The sequence below is a fragment of the Poecile atricapillus genome, chromosome 3 (genome assembly GCF_030490865.1).
Source record: "Poecile atricapillus isolate bPoeAtr1 chromosome 3, bPoeAtr1.hap1, whole genome shotgun sequence".
Classification (NCBI taxonomy): Eukaryota; Metazoa; Chordata; class Aves; order Passeriformes; family Paridae; genus Poecile; species Poecile atricapillus.
Window position 1 is genome coordinate 102,210,928 of NC_081251.1, and position 23,162 is coordinate 102,234,089.

At 40.7% G+C, this 23,162-nt stretch overlaps 1 protein-coding gene across 1 annotated transcript in view; it reads right to left on the reverse strand.

Moving 5' to 3' along the window:
* The window catches only part of FSHR (follicle stimulating hormone receptor), an 80,221-nt gene extending 60,088 nt beyond the window's left edge, over nt 1–20,133 (reverse strand). The window contains exon 1 of the mRNA XM_058835436.1: nt 19,982–20,133. Coding sequence (XP_058691419.1) covers nt 19,982–20,133 — 152 coding nt within the window. The remainder of the gene's footprint in view (nt 1–19,981) is intronic.
* Nucleotides 20,134–23,162: the final 3,029 nt, after the last annotated feature.

The following is a 23,162-nucleotide window of genomic DNA, read 5'->3' on the forward strand; positions in this document are numbered from 1 at the left end:
ATAAGCTTTGCAAAAGTAAATATTCTCTCTGCTATCTACTACGTGCTGTATTTTCCAAAGAGCAGAGTGAGTGTCAAACACATGTAACTCAACTGGAATTCTTGGGGAAACAGCCTCTCTGGAAGGAGAGGTCCCAGAGGCAAATAGCACTTACTCCATTCTTCCCAGGGCACCAGCCAGATGTGTGCTAACACAGCTATCCAGAAATACAGAAATGTGCTGGGCCTGTGCCACATGCTCCTGCTTCTCCAGCACCATGGCAAGTGGACAATTTACTTATTTTTAACTACTGAAGCACACACTGATATTTTAAATGCCAAAGTTTTGCAGTAAAACTAAAACCGACAAAGTGGAAAAAATCCCCAAGTTTGGCCACTCCAGCACCATGCAGAAAAGGAAATCTCCTCTGGTCATTCCTTCCTCTAATCTGAATGCCTCTGCTGACTCTTTCAGGGACTGGCTCCTGGAATTGCTGCTGCTGCATGTGCAAGGGGGTAAAGCACACTGAGAATGGGAGCACCCATGAGATCAAAGTGAGTAACAGGTTCCTGTAATTGTAAAAGAGCTCACAGTCCTTGCACTTTAATGAACTTTGCACATTTTATTCAAGTCCTGTAAACACCTGTTCACTGCCATTGCTCACCACACACTGCAAGATCACTGGTGCTCTTCCCAGTCACAGAGCTCCCATGTCAAGAACTTTTCTTAGCTCTTCTCTTGGAGATTGCTGAGGGAAACAATCACAGGGATATCAACTGCAGGTGCCTGGACTCTTCCAATATTGTCCTGCACTCTCCTGAGAGTATGTCTTCTCCCTCACAGTCTTTCTCTTTTATTGAGATCCCTCCCCATAGACATCACCAATTTAATAGGGAATGAAAAAGCAAGGAATTTTCCTTACTTCTCCTTGTACAAAACCAAATAAATAATTACATTTTGCTATTATTTCATCAGGAATTACCTTGCCACTGCAAAAAACTGAATTTATCTGTCTACCTTCCATTAGTTGTGGATTTATTTTCGCATATTAAAATGATGCTCCTGACTAAATGTAGCATGGCAGGTAGTGTGCCACTATCCTTAAAAATACTAACTGTACTATTTCCTTTAAGACTGATAGGTCTCTTCTCAGTGACACACAGCACAAAGCCTGCACTGTTGTCAAGCATGGATCTTTATTGCATTTGAAAATGAGTAGTATTGTTTCAGAAAGAGGCCACCTTGATCCCACTGGCTACTGAAATGCTAGGTTGTGTTCAGAATAAAGATGTGCTTCATGCTTTCACCTTCAGAGTGCTTCTCAAACATGAACCCTCCATGGAGAACTTAAAAATAATAAACATACATAGTCCTCCTAAAAAGGATGATAGTGATGGGAGAAACGACCTGCTCATGGCACAGCTGAAGATTATGGAAGACCTCTAAGAAAGAGTTTAGCAGTTTTGCCTGGGAAAATATATTCTTTGCAACATCTAACCTCAGTGGATGAGACTTCTGCCCCCTTCCTACACACCCTTCCATCATATTTCTTGATTTGACTGTGACATCAGCTCTCTAAATGACTGTGATAGGCATCTCCTTGCACAAAACTGAGTAAAAAAAAGGCATGTGGATGTGGCACTTGCTGATACCATTTAATGCTTTCAGCACCTCATTCAGACTCCTAATTTCATTGCACAGAATTGGCTCCACAAGACACTACCAAAAATAAATGTGACAAGAACATTTCAGCATTCCTTAATAATGAAAATATTTAAAAAAATGTTTCAGCTCACCACAAATTCTCTTCCCAGGTAATTTTGATAATCTTTATAAAATCAGACAAATTGAACTGCCAGTGCAAAGTCCCAAGTTGTCCCTTTCTCTTCTCCCAGGCCCTCTTTGGGAGGTGGACTAGAAGGCAAATTGAACCTCATAATACTCTAAATGCTTAAGGGTATTGTGTCACTTCTTTGCTGCACTCTTTTTCTGAAACCTTCCTCTTCCCTTCTCTACTGTAAAAACAGAGGATGCAGTTCTGATCCCTTTCATCTCAAAAAGGGTATTTGAGTATTGGAAGAGGTAAAGAGGAGGGCACTAATGCTGATCAAAGACACGATACAACTTTTGTAAGAGGAATAACCAATTTTACTCTGACTTTTTGGCATGGAAAGCTTAAAGGGATGCCAGAGGTCCACAGTAATGCTGGAGAGGGTGGGCAAGGACTGATGCTTCAACACAAATTCCAGGCAACCCCCTGGGCTGGAATTATTTGAAGGCTGGAGTATTGTCTGATTCTTAAGCTACCCTTATCAGACTCCCTGTAGTGCATAGGATACTTAATTCAATTACAGCCACAGCTGATATTGCAGGGAGAGAGCAGGCAAAGGAAGGGTTCCCTTCCTACAGAAGGAAAAACTTACTGTGATCTGCCCTGCTGGGCTGTAAGCCTGCCTGGAGACCGGGGCAAGGAAGTGGAACTGGGAATAAGCATGGCCTTAGCTGGAGCTGATGGGTCAAATTTGAGTTGCTGACCCCTTGCAGAAGATGCTCTCTGGGCTATACAACATTGCTGAGAAGGTTTTGGGCAAGATCATGTTGTAAACAAGCTGTGGGGAGTTTCTTTCTTACAGCATCTGAACAACTGTGTTTTTGCTTACATGTTGGTTGTAGCAAGTATCCCATCAATAATCTACCTGTGGCTCTCGAGTCAAAACAAAGATGTCTCCCTAATGCAATACATAAGGCATTTCTAACCTACAAAATATTCAGCAACACTGACTCCATCTTGCTGTGCCCATATTGATCCTGAAGTAAAGCAGTGTTTTCAAAGCCAGATCAAGGCTTCAGAGGATATTACTCTATATTACCTTGCGCCTGTTTCCTTCATGACAATGTCAAGGCTTATGTTTTGCCTGATTGATTCCAGTTGATAGTTCTGACATACTGCAAAAGAAATTGCAGGCTTTAGACTGAGAGGATGACCAAACAGACCTCAGCATAAATTAGGAACTGAATATGAGTTGGTTTTTTTTTAACTGTGGAAAGAATACATTACAGCAGCAAACACTGAAAGATGCAGCAGGCACAATATACAGTCCCTGCACAAGCAGGACACTCAGAGAGCTTTGAACCAGCTAAATAATTTGGAGGTTAAATATTCTAAAAAATTGTCTTAAACTGGGGAAAAGAGGGCCCAATAGCATCACTAACAAAATGCATTGACAGTAAATAAAATACTTCTAAGTCACTAAATGCTGATCTTTTCCCAAAAACTCAAAGCCAGCTTGGTGCTGAAAAGTGTCCATCTCCTCAAGGTTCCTCTTTTAATCTCTTTGGAATAATAAAGGCTTCATTTGATTTATCTAAGTCTGAATAGAGGTATTTATTTTTAGAGAACTAGCAACCAGCCCTTAGATAATTCTGTGCTGCCCAGGAAGTACAGGGAAAAGATTTCCTCTGCTGGCCCTTAGTTTAGGAACATGGTGACTCCCATTAACTCCAAGATGGCAAGACTGAGTGAATTTAAGCAAATACTTTTCTTTTTTTCTAGCATAAAAGTAGTGCTTTGATTTAAGACAACAAAGAACAATACACAGTGGGCCACATTCTGAACAAAACCTGCATGAAAAAGAGTCAGGTAAACTTTGCTGAGTTCACTTCATGTATCAGAAAAAGGAACCTAAACCCCACTGCTTGCTCTGGAGGTGTGAAACAAAATGCCTTTTTTTCTCAGAGAGAAGCAGAGGACCAAAAAAATGAAACAGAGAACAGAGCTCTGCTTGAAAACAAAGTGAAAATAAATCAGCAGTGAATGGATTAGCTTCAGATCAGACTGCCTGAAGCAGCCTGATCTGGAACAGCAGAGCACTCAGGGCTTGTGTTTTTTAAATTAGTTTTAATAAATAGAATCAATAGCTCAAATTATGAAGAAGAACAAAAGCACAGATCAAATCGATCAAGGCTGTAGCTTATCATTATAAGACAAGGGGTGTCTTCTCTTGTCTGAATGTGATAAGATGGCAAAAGGATCTACTTGCAGCTTTTCAGTATCTCTCCCAGAACAGCTGTACACAGAGCCGGATGCTGAAAATACTCCAGGTTATCCAAACATAAACACAGACTCCCTTTCCTTTTCCCCAGAAGGAAAAAAAAAAAAACAACCCAAAATAATAAATAAAAACCAGAAATAATCCTTTTTTATTTTTTTTTTTTTTTCCCTGAAGATAAATGCAGGAATTTACAGGGAGGACAGAACTAAATAGATAAGCAAGCACCAAGTATCTTGCATTATATATGGGGTTTAAGGCTCAGGTGAAGAGATTCTTGGTCAGATCAGTGGGTCAGAAAGTGTCTTTCCACAGAGTAGGTTAGGAAAGGGTGTTGGAGAACACTCAGTAGTTCTCTTGAACCCCAGCAATCAGCCATGGGTTATCCACTGGAAGGAAGCAAGGGAACTGTCAATAATTTCAATCAAGCTTTGGGCAATGGGAGGGGATAGGTGCACACAGGCACCTTGTTTACCCCTGTATACTTTTTGTTTGTTTTGTTTGATCCTTTTTTCCAAAGGGACTTACTTTGCTCCTGGGAAGCTGCAGTGTCTTACTAACAGGAGGACCTGGTCACTGGGGAGCTCCCCTTTCACCCCAGGGGTTTTATCCTGAGCACCCTGAGCATCAGCTCTGAAGAATAAGTGCCACACAGAAAATTAAAGCACTTAGACACCCCCAGCCCCCCTTTTTTCCCCCTCCGACAAAACTTTTTGTTAAATTTAAGCCAAGTACAAACTACCAGTCCCGAATTTATTTTATCAAATACAGTAAAACTGAAGAGGTTTTTGGCACACTGTGGGACAACACCCTTGATGTGTGAGAACAATGCAAGGTGCTGATAACCTCTGCTAACTCCTATTCATCCTCAGGTCGAAAAGCTGGCATCAGTTATGTGGGCTTTGTGCTCATGTAGAGCACGTAAGAGTCTTTTTCATTGTTGTGGTTGAATTATAGATAAACAGCAGAAGAGGAATAGTAATCTTGTAATAATAGAATATATGACAGATGTACTACTGAAAGTCATTCACATGCTCCAGTGGTGAGCATGGTTCAAAGCCTATCTGGAATAGACTTCCATCTTCCTAATAAATATTCAGAGACTTTATAGTCTTCAAGGACGTAATATTGAACGTCTGACAGAAAATTCAGTGTAGATCCATAAACATTTTTTATTACATTTCGATCGGAAGTAGATTCCTTAATGTTTATAGCAAGCAGCGCCTTTGCCAGAAGACACAGAACTTTCCTGGGCAAAGTACCCAGTGGTTAACTCCAAGTCCAACAAAATAAACAAAATACCAATTATGATTCTAGTGTAGTGTAATTTATTTTCTATTCAGTGAGGAAGAATTGATTTTCTCAGTAGTGTCACTTACACTATAATGATTATTGCACATAAGACAACTTAAGAAAATGATGGAAAAACAAATTAGATGGGCTGCAGATCATTGGCTTATCTTGACTGCTCACCTTGAAGAGAGAATTAGGGAAACATAAGATACAGTACCTGATGTCAGGGTGCTTGAAACCCCTGCTCTCCTTCTACCTCCTTGATGTCTCATATTAAAATTTAAAAAAAAACTAAACCAACATTTCCAGCAGGGATGAAACAGCACATCTTGCCAGTCTGAGGGCGTCTGCTAAATTAAAAATAATGATAACTTGCTGTGACAGAAAGTAATTAAAGGGTATAAGTTGTATAAGAACTTGGCTATTTCTAATGCTCTCATTTTATTCTAAACATCCATTCATGAGTCACATGAGAAAAATGTTGCCACAACTCTCTGTTTTTTTTTTAGCTGACACTTCAGTGCTGATGACCAAGTGCTAAAGCAATGCAGTAAAAAACTGGACCCAATATTACGACGCAATCTAATGTAAATCAATAGGAATTCTTCCACTGATTTTTCAATATGTATTGGACAGACAATTTATTTCATGCAGAAACCTGAATAATGGGAACAGAGGTTAACCAATCAGTGGTGCAGTGATAATCTCTTCATGCTGAGATGGAATTGTCCCAATCAGAGTTTCTAACAAAAAAATGAGTTGGCCTCACATTCTTCTCTGGCGACATCCACAATCAGCCAACATTCTGTACATTAAGTGCTGCACATCTTATCTAGCTGATAGAATTTGCTGCAAGAGGCTTGGTTAACCATGTTTGGTTTAGCTTAAGGGCAAGCAAAAATGACAGTCAGCATCAACCACTGAACCTGAAATGTCCCTGCAAAGTTTCACACTTACCCTTCCAGAACTATTATGTGTTCCCTCAGATTTATTTCAAAGGTCTGCATCATTACTCTGCTCTAATTGCAGCTTCCTTGCAGAATCCCCTATCTTTTTCCTCTGTTTTACATGGCAAAAAGTCTTTTAAGTTTCAAAGACAAGTTGGCCTTGCAAAAAAAATGTAAGAATGCATGGATTTTGTAGCTGATTACTTTGTCAAGAGAATGTGCCATTTATTTATGCCCCTTGACCTGTTGGGTTATATTCAGTGCTTGTTATTTCAGCCCTTTTGATTATTTCACCTCAATAGCCAACCACTTTTTCTTTCTTTCTTTTTTTTTTTTTTTTTTTAAATGTGACATTCATATCTGTTCTTGCAAAAATATTGTTCAAAGAGTAGGTATGATCGCAGTCATTCTCTCTCACTTTCTCAGATTAAGGAATGCTCCTGGCAATGAGAAAATGAACATTTGCTCTGAGTTTGACAGTTGTAAAGGATGTTTATTTCCCAGGGCTTTGTTAATAAGGCTGCAGTGTTTAAAAGAATATTCTCTGCTGCTTCAGTCCCTTTCCCAGCTCCACTGCCCTTCTCTCGAGTCTCTCCACCCCCTCAATGTCTTCCTGCAGTGAGGGGCCCAGAACTGGACACAGCACTTCAGGTGTGGCCTCACCAGTTCCCAGTACAGGGGGAAAACACTGCTCCTGCTGGCCACACTCTTGCTGATACAGGCCAGGATGCCACTGGCCTTCTTGACCACCTGGGCACACACTGGCTCATGTTCAGTGCTGTCAACCAGCACCTCCCAGGTCCTTTTTTGCTGGGCAGCTTCCCAGCCACTCTTCCCCCAGTCTGTAGTGGTCCTGAGGGTTCTTGTCTAAGAGCAGGACCAGCACTTGGTCTTACTGAACCTCATAGTGTTGGTCTCAGCCCATCTATCCTGCCTCTACAGATCCCTCTGCAGAGCTTCCTGCCCTCCAGCAGATCAACACTCAGCTTGGTGTCATCTGTGATCGAGGGTGCCCTTGATATCCTCATCCAGACCACCAAGAAAGATACTGAACAGGACTGGCCCCAACACTGAGCCCTGGGGGGACAGCATTTGGCACCTACTGGATGTGGCACTGTCCACCACCACTCCCTGGGTTCAGCCATCCATCCAGTTCTCAACCCAGCCAAGATGTCCAAGCTGTGGGCTGCAAGTTTTTCCAGAAGAGTCCTGTGGGAGACAGCATTAAAGACTGCACTGAAGTCCAGGCAGACTTTATCCACAGGCTTTCCCTCATGCACTAGGCGGGTCACCTGGTCACAAAGGAGCAGGCTGGTCAGACAGGACACACCTTTCCTAAAGCCCTGCTGACTGGGCCTGCTTCCTTAGTTGTCCTGTGTGTGCTCACACTGGGAGCACTTGTGGTCACTCAAGGGGATCTGTTCTGTAACCATCCTGGCACCGAGATCAGGCTGACAGGCCTGACGTTTCCTGGATGCTCCTTTCAGCCCTTCTTGTGGATGAGTGTGACATTGTCCAGCCTCCAGTTGTCTGGGACTTTCCTGTTTAATCAGAACTGATGGTAAATGGGGGACAGTGGCTTGGTGAGCCCTTCCACCAGCTCTCTTGGTGCTTTTGGGAGAATCACTTCTGGTTCCATAGACTTGTGAGTTTCTAGGTGGCCCAGCATATCACTAATTACTTCCTCCTAGATTACAGGGGGTTTATTTTCTCTCCATCCCTGTCTACCAGCTCAGGGGACTGGTTACCCTGAAGAAAACTGGTCTTACTGTCAAAGAGGCAAAAAAGAAATTAAGCATCACAACCTCTTCATCCTATATAGCAAATATTGAAAATATAGAAAGGCACTACCAAAATGTTTTCTGCCTTTGTGTATGCTTTTTTGATTTTCCTAGCTCCTTCACTCAAGGGTAATCTTCCAAGGCACACAGATGTTTTAGCTGATTATCCTTTATCTGTCAGAAGTAGCCTCTCAGTGAGTATTGCTATTTCAGCATGGAGATAGCAGGGAATGATTAGTGATTGGTTTGACACCATTTTCTTCTGGACAGTATTTTCCATCACCGCTTCTTCAATAAGATCAGCAAGGGCAAAGACCATTCAGATGACCATGAAAGCTAAGCATACCTTGGAAAGCATGCTCCTAGGCAGGTTGGCAGAGGAAACATGGGCAGTGCCTTCTATTAGGCAGCTGCTGAAATACAGATACTGAGGCTGGAAAACTACCTTCCACTAGGAGGAACTCAAAGCCATGGAAACTCCTACACTTGATGCTACGCTTGATGTTGAAGGTGAAATTTAGACCTCCACATAGTCTGGGTGCACCTTTTTCCATTCTCTGGGCAATTTTTAGAAAAGCAGTTGGTATCTTATTGAAGCTCAAGGCTTCTGGGACTCTTGGGCTTCTAGAATTGAGCGCCGTCCTGAATCACTTGCGTTCAGACTGACAAAACCCTGAGTGTTGCTATGCAACATAGGCTGAAGCCCAAAGTTGTTTAGAAAAGTAGGATACCAGCATGTGGTGTTTTACAGAAATCTATAAACTCCCTTGTACAATGGACATTGTAAAGATGTACTCTAGCTGGCAAGTCAGGCTAATAAAAATAGGAGTTTGCCACCCCACCAGATCAGAGGTTAACATGCTTTCTGTGGAATGCAAAAAATCTTCCAGCAGACGCAAGCAGGAACTTCTGAGGCACCCCTTGCCTCATTGCCTATTTTAGCTGATAACCACCATGTGCACTCAGCCTGGAGGACACTAAAGAGATGAATCCACACCTAGAACCACGGCTGGCTCCTGGCAGCCTGATACGGAGGGCGAAAAAAAAGCAAAGTCTTTCAAACCTTGAACAAAGACCCAGTCTCCCTGATTTCCAGTGCCGCCAGAGCATCTCTTCCAGACAGTGTCCACGCCTCTGACAGACAAACAAACTGGCAAAGCCTGAGCTGGTGCTGGTCCACAGCCCCGAGGCTACAAGCTGTCCCTACCAGACCAGGGCATCAGTACATCCAAGGGCAAGCACTCCTCAGTGGAAACATCATGGAGACTGCTGGCTCCATGTCCAGCCTGTACAGTGCTCTGTTAAGCTCTGGATGGACATGCTCCAATTCCTATGGTAAAGTGTTCAAAAACCAACATGATTTCTGGGGTGTGGCCCCAGGCATGTGCTCAGCCACACTGACATAACACAGCAATAACATGTAGAGAAATGAAGGAAGTCAAAGAAACAATGTTATATGAATAGTGAAAATACATATTAAAAGATTCCTGTAGATGCAACATTCATGCATTTGTGAAGATCTTTAGCTAAGGAGAAATACAAAGAGAGCAATTAAACTCATAAAAGGGTGAAAGCCTTCCAATTAGTGCTCCATAGGCAGCCCTACTGACCATAACAGAGCCAACAGTTAGCCATAATTGAAATACTCACAAAAATCTCCACCTCAGCTGTCTTTAAATTACTGACTGTAACACTACTATAAAATGCTGCTCCTCTAATACAGTGACAGAAACTGATACAAGAAAAGTACAAAAATGAAGAAAGTGGAAAAGGTGATGATGCAGATGTACCAAGTCAATAAAAATGCATTTGAGGGGAAAAACCCTGAAACTTTATGCCTCACTTGACATTAAAAAATAGTAGAAGTATAACTTTCTCTGCTGAGAAATAGTTATTAGAAAAAAATACAAATATGAAAGAGGTAATTTTTTTTTTGTTGTTTGCTATTTGGGAAGGGAAACATTTTGCCATAGGAGAACATTCTGGTGATCAAGGTGGGGCTAAGCCTCTGGGTTAAACCCTGTACTCTTGGGAAATTGCTCATCTCTTGTAACCCAGAGCTTTGCTGTTACTGTAATGGATAAAATTACATTTACATACTTACCAGGAATGTTGTGAAATCTGTTAATACTTTCAGAAAATTTTGTGAGCCCTAAGACAGTCTCATCAATTCCACATGGCCCATTAAAACAATTAAAATCTCCTCTAATAATTTTAAATAAATGCAAACATTTTGTACCTATTTCACTTGTGCTTTCCATGCCCATTTTATTTTTCCCCACAGTGGTTTCCTGTCTACTGCAATAGCACAAAGTCCTGAATCTGCAAATATGTGCAGACAGGTACTTTTGCACCTGTGATTTGTCCAACTGGGAAGCAGCAGAGCTGCCTGGGCAAGCAATTAGGATGTGTATGAATGCCTGCGGAATCAGACCCTGGATTTTTTTGTAGGGTATTCCCTCACAGGGGCCACTAATGCTGATTTCAAAGGAGTGGAGAATGAGGTCTGAGCTTCATCTGCCATGGCAGCAATATACTGCAGACAGGAAATTACAGCTCGTGGGATTCGGATGCAGCGAGTATTTCCCCAAACCAGTAATTCCACCCAGAGAGAGCTGTTCTGCCAAGGCACTTCTTGGTCTGCTGCCATTTTCTAGCACAGCCTGTGCTTCTTTTATGACTCTTCACTTGCCAAAAATGAAAAGCAAAAATTTCCATAGCAGCTCTGTTGGCCAAAGAAAACTTTGGGGACAAGAGAAGTTTTTTAGCACTGTCTTTCCATGGGTTTATAGTCCCTCTACTTATACCTTGCTTGTTTAGAAATTTATGTGTGTCTATAAATATTCTTGCTGGGAGACTGGACTCCAAGGAAAGACTCTTCAGAAGTGATTGCTTCCCAGTAGTCATCAAAAAGGAAAAAATGGATTTGGCTGATCTGTGTTCCTTTTTTTTAAAGCTGTGTAGAGACTGGAGACACCAGAGAAAGCAGCACAGGTGGTGCTTCCACTGCTGGGGATGGATGTGCTTTCTTACCTCAGTGAGTGTCTGTGGCTCTCACAGGCATGAATATTTCCCATGGAATAGGATACCCTTTTACAAATGGTCTGGCCCCCAAAAATACCTATTGGGCTACTAAAGGCAATAGACTAATGTGCTTATACCATGTGATGGTACAAGTTTAAAAAAAAATTCTAAAAATCAAAGTTTACCCTGAAGGTAAGAACTGAAATCCAAACCTCTCAAAGCCTAATGTAGGCAGGACTGCTACATCAGAGATTATTTCTAAGCACCAGGCATAGCATGGAATGTGACACCATTAAAAGGCTTTCAAAGGTGTGTTCAAAAGAAAACCATTATAATTCTTAGCCTGCCCATATGATAATCCTTTTCAGTGAAGAAAAACAACCTCAAGTAACCACATATCACTTCTTCCCACCCAATGCTCCTGATTCTGGGAAAAAGAGACAGGCAGAGGGTCCCTTCTTCCATTATTACTCTCTCTTACCTCAGCCTGGACCATTTTAGGAGTTACAGCTAGAGATCCTTGCTACTGTTCCCAATCTCATCTTTGCCCAGGGACAAACTGGTGGGGGAAGTTAAACACAAACACCCTGTGCACATACACAGGTGTGTGGACACAGCTCTTGGGGTAGGATCTGCTTTTGGGGTAAGAGGCAGGGAAGATGTCTTTGTGAGTACCCCATGGTATCCCAAAGTTTTAGGTTTAGATCATAAATGTAGGACACCAGAAACTCTCCTGAGAAAACAAGCACCACTTTTCCAGTCTTCACATCCAGTTCTTCATTGCATGCTACTATTTTAAATTAAAAAAAAAAAATAAAAAAAATCTGATCTTCATTTGAAAGAATGAAGAAACCCTTGCTCCACTCTCAAACAAAAGATGAATCAAACACTGAAAACTTGGAAGTTTTCCCCACTGCATATTTATGCACACAGTGTTTTTGGAAAATCACTGAAGATTCACAGATTCCTGACTAATAAATATTTACAAATTAATTCCAATTAACTGGCTGTATTTGGACAAGGATTCATATCAGCAAGTACATCCTCACGTATGTGGATATGGGGGAACTTCATGTCGATAGTACCATTCTCAGAATCATTCTCCATAGGTATTCAGAAAACAGAATTTCCAGGAAAATATGTTAAAATGCTGACTAGTAATAGCATTCTTGAATAGATAAGAGAGTGAGTAGAGCTGAAAGCTTCAGCCTGCAGCTCACCCAGTGGGTATTTGCTTAAAATTGAGGCTGTCCTGTCTACAGGAAGATCTGAGTATGTTGCATTTAAGGATACAGCATTATTTAGTTAGTCCAGGCAAAGAGGGAAGCTCAGCAAACTCAATATACTTATGAAAAGCAAGAATTCGTTCAGCTGAGTTGGGTTGGAGGCTGTTTTCATTTCACTCAGACACATATCTCCCTCTGCATATAATAACAGTCTGTAAATTCTCCTCTAGCTACCCAGGAGCAAGTGATTGTAGGTGGCTTGATAAGGTAATGGGAGATAAAAAGCATCCCTACCTCCCAGGCTGAGCTCCTGAAAGACTTAAGGATAGTTGGAGGAAAACATTGAGCAAAAGTAAACAAACCACAAGCTTTTCTGACCCTAGACCCTCAAGTTCAAAGAAATTACACCTAAATAAAAGGCAGAAACTGGGCTCCTTATTATAATATATGCGAGACAATTAGAAGAAATAATTTCAGTACTCTTACATGAAGTCCATGCTTGGTCTGACCTATAATTTGAAATAAGCTTCGTTTTAATGACTTAAATTTCACTGCTAATAAGAGCAGCCCAATCAAACTACAGGCAAAGTGTGTGAAATAATTTAAAGATTTTTTCTGAAAAGGTCAAGGTCTTAAACAAAGAAAAGTGGCTTTTCCTACCAGAGTGCTTGCCCCTCACTGTGTAAAACTAATAGACTGCTATGAAAAATAATACTTGTTTTTTGTGCTGAAACTATCTTGTTTACTGAACACACACACACACAGACCCACACACTCATTCCCAATCAGCTTCTGCTGCCAAAATGAGCAACACATGGCTGAGAGAGGTCCCCATTGCCAGAGGGTGAAAATGAACAGAGTTCTTTCCCCCAAAGTTAATGAAGCTATGACAATTTAAATTAACTGTGAGCCTACCCAAATTACCTGTTAACTTGCCTGCACAAGGACTTGGGAAAGTTAAGCAGAACTAACTAAACTGCCAGCAAGAGAGGAGAGAGTGAGGCATGTTGAACCCTGCATGGGTTTCTTTGGCTCCTCAGCTGGGTGTCTCACAGGTTTGCTTATTTTTCTTTGGCAGATAACTCTGCTTGGCTCTGCAGGACCCCCTCCTGCACACAAACTGCTGGCACTTAGAACAGCTCTCCTTTTGGGATGTATATTCTTACTTAGCATCTCTCCTCTGGGCAGCTCTTTTCCTGTTTTTATGGCATTCCTCATCTACTCTCTTCTGTCACCCTTGTTAAACTCTCACACAAGCAGTGTTTCCAGTGACATGTCAGCCTGATGAGACCCCCTCAGCACCTGCAAAGAAAACCCTGGAGGTGCACAGTAGATTTGCTCCTGCTGGTTTATCAGGTGACACATAAAATGTGTGACACTCTTCCAGAGGAATGTGATTTGCAGCTTTTAAAGACACGTCCCATTAGGGATCTCTTCTCCAGAAATCATCTCAGAAATGTATCTGGGATTATCGAGTATTTGAGAAGCATTTTTTAAATTTTATTTTTTATTTAAGAGGCACGGCCTGGGATACTGAAGGAATAATGAGCTTTACTCTTCAAGACTGCAATGCTGATATGAATTTACTAAGTGTCTGATCTAGCAAATTACTAACTCAAATTCCCAAGATGCCATTTATAAACCTGACTGAGGAGCTGAAAGCACAACTGCATAGACAAATACAGGGATAACAGATGAACTGCCCTGGCTTGGTAGCTCATACAGTACAACTGTACAGTACAATTGTACCCTGCTGGGTCAGAGCATGAGTGGCACATGCCCTTTTCTGCAGCCCTCTCTTCATAAATACCCTGAGCTCCCTATGTGAGGGATGGGAAGGCAGCTCATTGAAGCTGAGGCTGAACCACATAAGCACTTTAATGTCACTCAAACTCGTGAAAGCATTTCCCTAGAGCTCTGCTCTCCCAGATAGCAGTAGTCATCTTTGAGTGATACTCAATAGAAGTCCCTGTGCCAAAGTGTCCCTGCATGGGATGAGAGATGGAGTTAATACATTTTAATATTAGACACGAGAAGGCAACAAAGTCTGAAATACAGGGTTTTACTTCTGCGGAGTGAAAACTGATGAGTTGTGAGAAACTGTCGTAAAGGGAGTAAATGAAGGTAGGAAATCATCCATACTGTTGAAGTGTTTAGCCTAACATAACACTGAGAGCAAAGGAAATTAACTGCTGCACCAGTGAATTCATGACTCCTCAAATCTGCTTAGTGATTCATGTTCTTGTTGGAGAAGTAAAAGATAGACCTCCATCCTACTTTGCAATATCCCCTAGGCTTACCAGTTTCTCCATTTTTACCACATTTTAGTTTAAAACCACTAATTTAAGATCTTAGTAGGGCTTTTCTTTCCTGCTGTGCCTCAACACTAAGTTTGGTACTTACCAGATCCCATCTCATGAATAACATTATTGTCAAGCTCTCCTGGGTTTTTAACTATATTCATGACTTGAATGGGGAGACACACAAGATGAAGACACCATATTTGAGACAAGAAATGTAACTCCTACAAATGACTACTTAAGTCTTCCAAACACTTTAGAAAAACATTTATTATTATCTCATTCAGTAGGCATGTTTTGATTCTTTGTAGGAACTGAACCAGAACATATCTAAAATATCTAACAGAGGCTTTATTTCAGGACATGGAGCTCATCAGCCCAGGAGCCCATTTTGCCTGGTTTCAGATGTATGGGGCTGTGACACTGGCTGGTTTGTGCTTGTGTGTGTGTTTGTGTGTGTGTGTGTGTGTGTATGTAAGAGACTGCTGGAAAAACCAGAATTTATACATTTATACTCTCTGTAGCTGACCCCAGTGAAGGGCATCAGCTTGGTACCCTCCCAATGCTGCATGCAAACAAAATCAAGTCTTGGCTTTCACTGTTTTCCTGCAAAAACCTCAGTGATTGATCAAGTCATTAAATTTTAAGCGAATGCACTTCCATTTCAAAGATATATTTTATACATACATACATATATATGTATGTGTGTGTCTCTCTCTCTATATATATAAATGTGTATATAAACATATATATATATATATATATATATATATACAGACAACTATTCAGCTTCAGACTTGGCCATACCTCTCTTATACATGCATCAAGCTGCAGACCCTGTAAGTAAGGTGAGAGCCATGTGCAGGTATTTATTTATAGCATCAGGAGCAAGCCAGCAGAGTACTGCACTGCAAAGCAGCTTCCATTGTGTGCAGTATAACACCTTGTGTTCTAAAGCTCCTGAAGGTTTAGAAATTGAATGTTTCTGTAAAGATATATATTTGGTCATTTATACCAGCCAAGGGTCTTTCCTGCTGAGTTTATTACCCTTTTGTGTAATTTTCTTCTGTTTCTTTCTCTTCCTCTCTTATGATCTAACTATTTCTTTTTATCCTCCCAATTAAAATGTCAGATACAGAATCCAGCCTAAGCATTGGACCACTGCACTGATATACAGACAGTGATCTTACAGCAACTCTGCTGTTTTCTGTTTCAAAATAGGAACTGATCATAAATTCAGGAAGAGAAGAATGTAACCCTAACAGATGCAAAGCTGGTTTGAATTAAAAACGAAAATAATTAAAAAGGCTTTAGTCAGCATGTAATATGTTCTCAATATACTCTGCTTTGAAAATATTCTCATCTCATTCCCAAAAAAAATGTGGGTTTATTGATTAACTGTGTGATTAACCACCACAACAGAGACTTCAAAGCTTCCTGGGTCTTCATTTCATTAGTGTATTTATCCTCTTACACCTTGTCTTTCTCAGGTTAAGGTCAGCCCATCAGTATAAACACCCAAGCAAGAAGTGTAGCTGTTTGCAGATTTCAGTGTAATTTCAACTCTAGGTGTGAAAGGATAAAAAAAGAGAAATCCTAATTGCAGCTGTCAATAACAGTATTGCAGCTACAATTCACATCATTTGCAGCTTCTGTCGCTGGGAAGCACATCTGACTCACCCAGTACATAACACAGGACTTGCTATTTCTAGGCAGCTGATGTTTTAGTGCTCAGACATCTACTCAGCCTTGACTTGATAGTCTAAAGTAAATATCCTTGAGCAATTGCACAAAAACACCTATGCAGCGAGCAAGTAAAAAACCCTGCTGTTTATAGTTTGCAGATGCTTGGGAGAAAACACTCTATATAACATACCTCTAAACTGCTCTGACAATGGCTAAACTGCCTCCTAGAATCATGGAATCATTATGGCTGGAAAAGAACTCCTGGATAATTGAGTCCAACCATGAAGCCATCACCCTCTTGTTCACCACTAAACCATGTCCACAAGTGCCCCATCCACAACACTTATTGGGATGGTGATTCCACCACTTCCCTGGGCAGCCTATTCCAATGCCTGATGACCCTTTCAGGGAAGAAATTTTTCCTAATATTTAACCTAAACTGCTCCTGGCACAACCTGAGGCCGTTTCCTGTTATCCTGTTACTTGGTGCTATTCAAATGTTTCTGCTTAAAGTGGTTTGTTAAATTTTAAGAAGGATCCCTTCTGAGAATGTTATTTTTGTCTGCATTACTATCTTAAAGAAAAACCTCTAAAGAATAAATTAAATCCTATTGATTACTGATGACGGATTACAAAACTTGACACTGGATTTTAAGGCTGGAATAGATCTTCAAGGAGCAAACTACCTGCAGTTACTACTCAGTCACTCCTTCCCCTCTTCCCCCAAGACAATGGATTGTTAATACTTGACACAAGTGAGCCTACATTTCCCATTTGAACTGCTGGCCTCTGGTTTCTAACAGATTGACTCCAAATTCATGTCAGAGCCATCTCTCAGGCATTCTGGTATCAATAAAAAAATACCAAAAATTCTTCTATCCAGGCAAAGATTATAAAGCAAAACAGCTAATAACCACAGCCTCCCCTGTAAACACTCAGAACATGCCAGCTGCAGAGTGCTTGGAAATCTGCAAAAAGCAATGTACAAACCAAGCTGTAATTATCCTCTCACGAGATTTTGGCCTGTAAGTGAAAAAGTAGATGTGACAGAAATTAGAGTGATGAAAGCCTGTGGATTCTGACCCCTGCTCTGTTTCCACAAGGTAAGTACAAAATGAAATCACCATAAGAGGCTACCAGCCTTCCCTTTGCAACACCCTTGCTAGAGCAGATGCTAATCCAGCCAGGATGAAACCCCTGTCTCAAGCACCACAATGCAGAGCTCGTGTTTCCTTTGGAGCCTAAGCTCTCTCTGTTGGGAAGCCAATCACAAAGAAATCCCTCACGGCAGCACATGTTTGGGAGCAACCCTCAAACACTAAAAATTAATAACAATTAAAAAAATTCAGCAATGGCAAAGAGTTAATTGTTAGTGAGGGCCCTATTTTTACATTCATCATGGGTTTTCCTACCAAAAAATCTGCCATATACCAGTGTCCCAACTTCTGACACAGCTGTAGTGAAATAGAAACATGCAGCAGAGGGAGAAGTGCTTGAGGCTGATCAGGCTCCTGTTCTCACCCTAAAGCATTCACCAGCATGCTATTCAACATTTTAAAGGTACTAGGGAAGGCCTCTAAGATAACTTAGGAAAGTTATCAAGATCACATAATGGAAGGTGAAGAAGTGTACTGGAGAAACCTCTCTCCTTTATATTAAATAAAACCAGACTGCATCCAGACTCCCAGAATGAACTCTTAAGTGAAAAAAGTACCTTGCAGGAGCTGTACATGGCAAGAAGTCTCTGCCTGTGTCTTGTGTAGGGTACTTAGACACCATAGCCTTCTGTGCTTAAGCTGGTATACCAATTTAAAAACCCTTTTCACTCATTGAGACTTTTTGAGAAAACATAAAGCAAGATTTTTCTGCAACCTGCAGAGTGCACCTGCAGTGTCATCTGGAGCAGTAAAACCTATTTTAGTCACCTGAATCACCCCACTGGGCACTCACTGGAGAGATGCAGAGGAAAGCACTTTTCAAGAGTTCCCCTTTGATCCTGAAGGAAAAATCTAAGATTTATTTGTCACTTGATAGCTCTTCAGCTAATGTATCTGGCTTTGGTAATGCTAAGGTTTGGTATATTCGAAGCTACTCTAGGCAGTTTTCAAATTTTTAAGGCATGCTGAAACCAGTCCCAGGGCTGTACTGATGGAATGGGACCTGAATTACTTCCTGAGAAACCAGAAGCTGGTTTATTTTGAGAAAGTGAGAAGAGAGTCAAGTTGAGAGATTCTAACTCCAGTATTTTCACAGTGCTGGCAGAAGAAAGGATTTGTTTGCTGTTTTCAGTCACACTAATGCTGTATTATGCCTGTTTCAGAGAATAACACTTGTGCTAAGAACACACAAATTAGCATCCTCAACAAACTCTTGAGAAGTTAACAAGGAGAGAACAAATCCCATTTTACTAACAGGTGCTTTTCAGTGATACTCTACTTCTTTGCAGAAATAATTAAAAAATGCTTTTGCTTAATCCCTAGAAGGCAGACCTTAACTGTGTAATCTAAAGAAACAATCAAAGCAAAATTAAACAAAATTAACCGTATACGCCTCGAGCACAGTTCACTCAGGATTTAGATGACCTAAATCACAGATGGATTAGTTTCTCCTCTAGTTGTGAGAATGATTTAAACTTTTACTGACCTTTTGTGGTTAATTCAGACATTTCTCTCAAGTTTTCAAAGCAGTCTGCTTAGTCAGTGAGCACAACAACTCTTCCTTCTGAACAAAACTAAACTTCAGCCCTAGGAAAACTGTGGCATAATAACCATGGGATATACTGTGGTGTGTAACTAACTAGGAACACATTATTCTTCATTGTATCCTCTGTTCAAACTTGCCACTCCACTTATTAATCAAAGGCTTTATCCAGGACTACTCCTTTTGGTTTTGCTTTAGGTTGTAACCATGCCAGATGTCTGTGGGGGCGTTGGCAAAGGGTGATATAAATTGCCTGAAAACTATTGAAATGAAAACAATCACTAGCAGTTAAATACTTGCCATTGTGCAACCTCGTTTGCTTGCCTGTGCTACTGACACAGAAAACAGCTGCCACACGCTATTGCTCACGTTACTTTTATGAAAAATTAGGAGAAGCTTTAAGATAGAAAAAACCCCTCCTCTATCTTCACATTGTTCACTCTCTCTCCAACCACAGCCATGCTGCTCCTCTGGTGGAGGAGGATCCTTTCCTGAATGTATGAGAGTCCTTTCTGCAATGCCTTTGAGATTTCAAAGGGAAAACATTAAGTTGCTTCTTGGCAAACAAGCACAAACCTTTGGAAAGCTCCCGCAGTACAAACAAACACTCATCATCAAGTTGTTTGGGGCAGACAAGTTGCTCTGCACGTTCCGACAACGCTAAAGCAAAGCCGTAAAGAAAGCTCAGACCTTATGCTTCAAATTACTGTCACAGCACCAAGGATGCTTGTTTCAAATTTAGCCTGCGCTTTGCGTTATAGAGTGCAAAATCCTTTCTTAACAGAGATCTTACAATGAGCACGATCAGAGGAAGGGAGAGGAGCTTCAAGGTGTAATTAAGTGAGCGTCGGAGGAAGGGCTGTGCTCTGCAAACAGCTGGCGTGGAGTCTCCCAAGTGACTCCCTGCAAACCTGACCTTTGGCTTGCCAAGCAGCAGCTCCTTTGGAGATCCAGCCACAAGGCTGCAGCTCCCAGCCGCTCCCTTTCCCTACTTACAGCTCGGTGGTGTTGGCAGGGATGTCCCGGGGAACCTGGAGCACCTGGCTTTCCTGACAGATGAAGACCCTGCCCAGGCAGCGGCAGGTGTGGTGCTGGCATCCCAGGCAGCCCGCCAGCAACAGCAGCAAGCAGGCAAGGGCTGGAGACATCTCTGCCTTCACATCTGTGCCCGTCTCCTTTATCTCAAAGGCAAGAACGCAGAGACCTCCCAGGCCAACTCCCTGGATGGAAGATCCGCCCCAAAAGCTGGGACAAACCATGTGGCTCTTAGGGGATGACTTTTCAGCAAGTTTCACTTCATGACCCCAGATTCCTTATGGAGTTAGAGTGGGGATAGAGATGAGCAATGCTGATTTTTCATGACACAAGTATTTTTTATTTCAAGTGGTGTTGAAATCAGGGGGCCCAGCTGTACTAACCAGGGCTCTTTTAATATTCTGGGAAAAGGTTCTTCTTTCTCAGCTACACTATTTTTCATGTCCTGCTTGGTGAGACCAAGGGACAACAAAGCATTTTTACTTTCTACAGCCCAGACACTTTTTTGTCCCTGAAGGAGAAGCACTCTATTTATAGCACTATTTATGCTCCCATAGATCCAAGGGCCCCAGCTTTTGTTATGCTTCTAGGAAAATGTAAGGTGTTATTATTTTATATAGTCTATTTCATGGGGTAAAAGCTCTACAGACCTGAAGCCAGAGCTAAATAACGCCTCTTTTTTCACAACTGCGATTATTTTTCATGCAGTTGCTGATTCATCTCTTTTTTTTCTTTGACATTTTTACTGGAACCTGAACAGAAGAAAAGCACAATCCAAATTGTCCCTGTGGACTGGTAAACTAATTTCATCATCTGGAAGAGAAATCCCAGAAATATTGCCAAATGACTATTTGTGACACAACAGGAGGAAAACAGCTTTAAGAATATCATCAGAAGGCTTGGATGTTGAATCTTGTCATTAAGTCCCTATTTTTTTATTTTATTTTTTTGAGTGAGCTAAACTATCTCTCTACAAATATTAATCCTCGAGGAAGTGGCCCTGTGAACTCTTTGCTGTGACTGAGTCAAGGCCATTGCCAGGGCTTCTCTACAAGACACCTGTAGAGAAATGAGGTGAAATGAGCATTTTGACATAAAGGTGTTTGTGGGTTTTTCTTGTTTTGTTTCGGTTTTTTGTTTTATTGTGTGTTTTGTTTGCTTTTCATTCAAACTGTAAATAGTTCTTTCAGACACACAGAGCTTATAAATTGTGTGCATTTTAAGTAAGTGAGGGGGCCATGGGTAATTCTGCTGAACCTGACTCACATTTAATCCTTCCCATTGCTTGGAAGGTTTTCTTAATCTTGTTAAAACTGCTGTTAGCTTGTTTGTCATATTTTTTTAATTGTTGTTTTTTCTTTTATAATCAAGAAGCATTAACAAATGTAATGAGACAAAAGACAGCATCTTTTCTCTGAATTGTGTTGACCAAAAGTTTCCATCATTCTCACTTTTAAAACAAGCCTCATAATATAGATGCTTCTTCAGGGAACTAATTAAGATTTTTTAAACAATTACAATAATTCTTAAACTTAAGAGTAATCCTAATTGTACCAAATATTTGTTATTTTTTCACCCAGTCATTTAAGCCTACACAAGATGAGAATTTATATTCACATAGAAAAAAAATTAAGGAAAAATCATGACAATCTTTCTCTAACAGTGGTAGGCTTATAATGAGTTGTAAGAGTGTTCTTTTAGTTGTATGTGTAAAACAGAGTCCATTTTTCTAAGTTTCAGGAGAATGACAGTGACTGCCAGAAAAAAAGAATTTCTGAAACCTTAGTGACTTTTTCCTTATCTCTCTCTCTTCCCTTTCCTTTGAAAGATCTTCAACCTGCAAGGTCTTCTGAAATGAGTGAAACCTTCAGTCACCTTCATCCTCAATGGGATGAAAACCACAGAATTGCACCCTATGATCAAACAAATTCCTATTTAGTTAAATTTTTGCTGTAGCCCACTGAAAGTTGGAATAACGACACACTTCAGGATTTAAACAAATGCAGGAAGACAAATCATTTGAGGCTTTTGGGGTTTTGTGTTTTCAATACAAAGTCTTTAGCTCCTGCAGTTGTAGAGTAAAAGCAGGCTGAAAAAATCTCCAAAATATGAAATGTGAAGTTTGAGGAATATAAGTGGCACAGGAATATTTGGATACAGAGGAATTTAAGAGGTCTCTTCATACTGAAATACATCAGTATAAATGGTCATATTATACTGATGAAATGGACAGTAATATTTATGATATAAATGGTAAAAAGTGGTAACATTCTCTGAATGTCAAAACAATTTTCACAGATATGAAGACACTGCAATTTGATTAACTTTGGGTTTCATATGTCAAACCACGAAAGTTGTTTCAGATGATAGCAATAATTCCTCTATGTGCAAAAGTCAGGAGATCAAAAATATCACAAGGATTACAAAGTGTTTTTCCAATTATTAGTGGAAACCAAAACTACAATAAGTATGTTTTATTTTAATAAAACTTGTAAAGCAGAGGTATTTTAAAACATCAGGTCAGGTTCAGTACCAAATCATGAACATAATGAACAAAAATTGGAGGGAGGTTGTGTCTTTTCCATTTTTGTTGGGTTAGGCCATTTTATCAGTACAGTACATTGCTCCATTTTCACTTACATCAGTTAAGAATGAGATGACAATTATTAAGTAATATAAACCCCTTACCAGACTGCAAGATTCTCTTATAATACCACGGAGATAAGACTTTGATGGAAATATGCAAGTATCATTACATCCAATAGAATCAGGCTAGTATGCTAAACAGAGCTGACATTTCACTCATATTGGAATAAGCACTAAATCAGGACCACACTAAAACTCCCTGAGGGTACATGAAGATTCAGAAGGATCTCTTGAGTTGTTTTAAACATATGATCCTAGCTCTTAAGGAATAGATTCTGGTGTCTGTTAATGTTTTGAACTGGGAAAATCTGTCCTATTTCTGCACATGACTATCAAATGGCTCACAGCCACATCTGCACATCCCTGCATGGATTAATCAGCTGGTGATCCTGTCACGCCCAGCTCAGGAGCACAGTCATCTCCTCTTGGGAAGAAAATTCTTATAAAAGAGGGGGAAAAAAAACTTCCTGGTATCTTTCTGTGGAATTTGCACTCC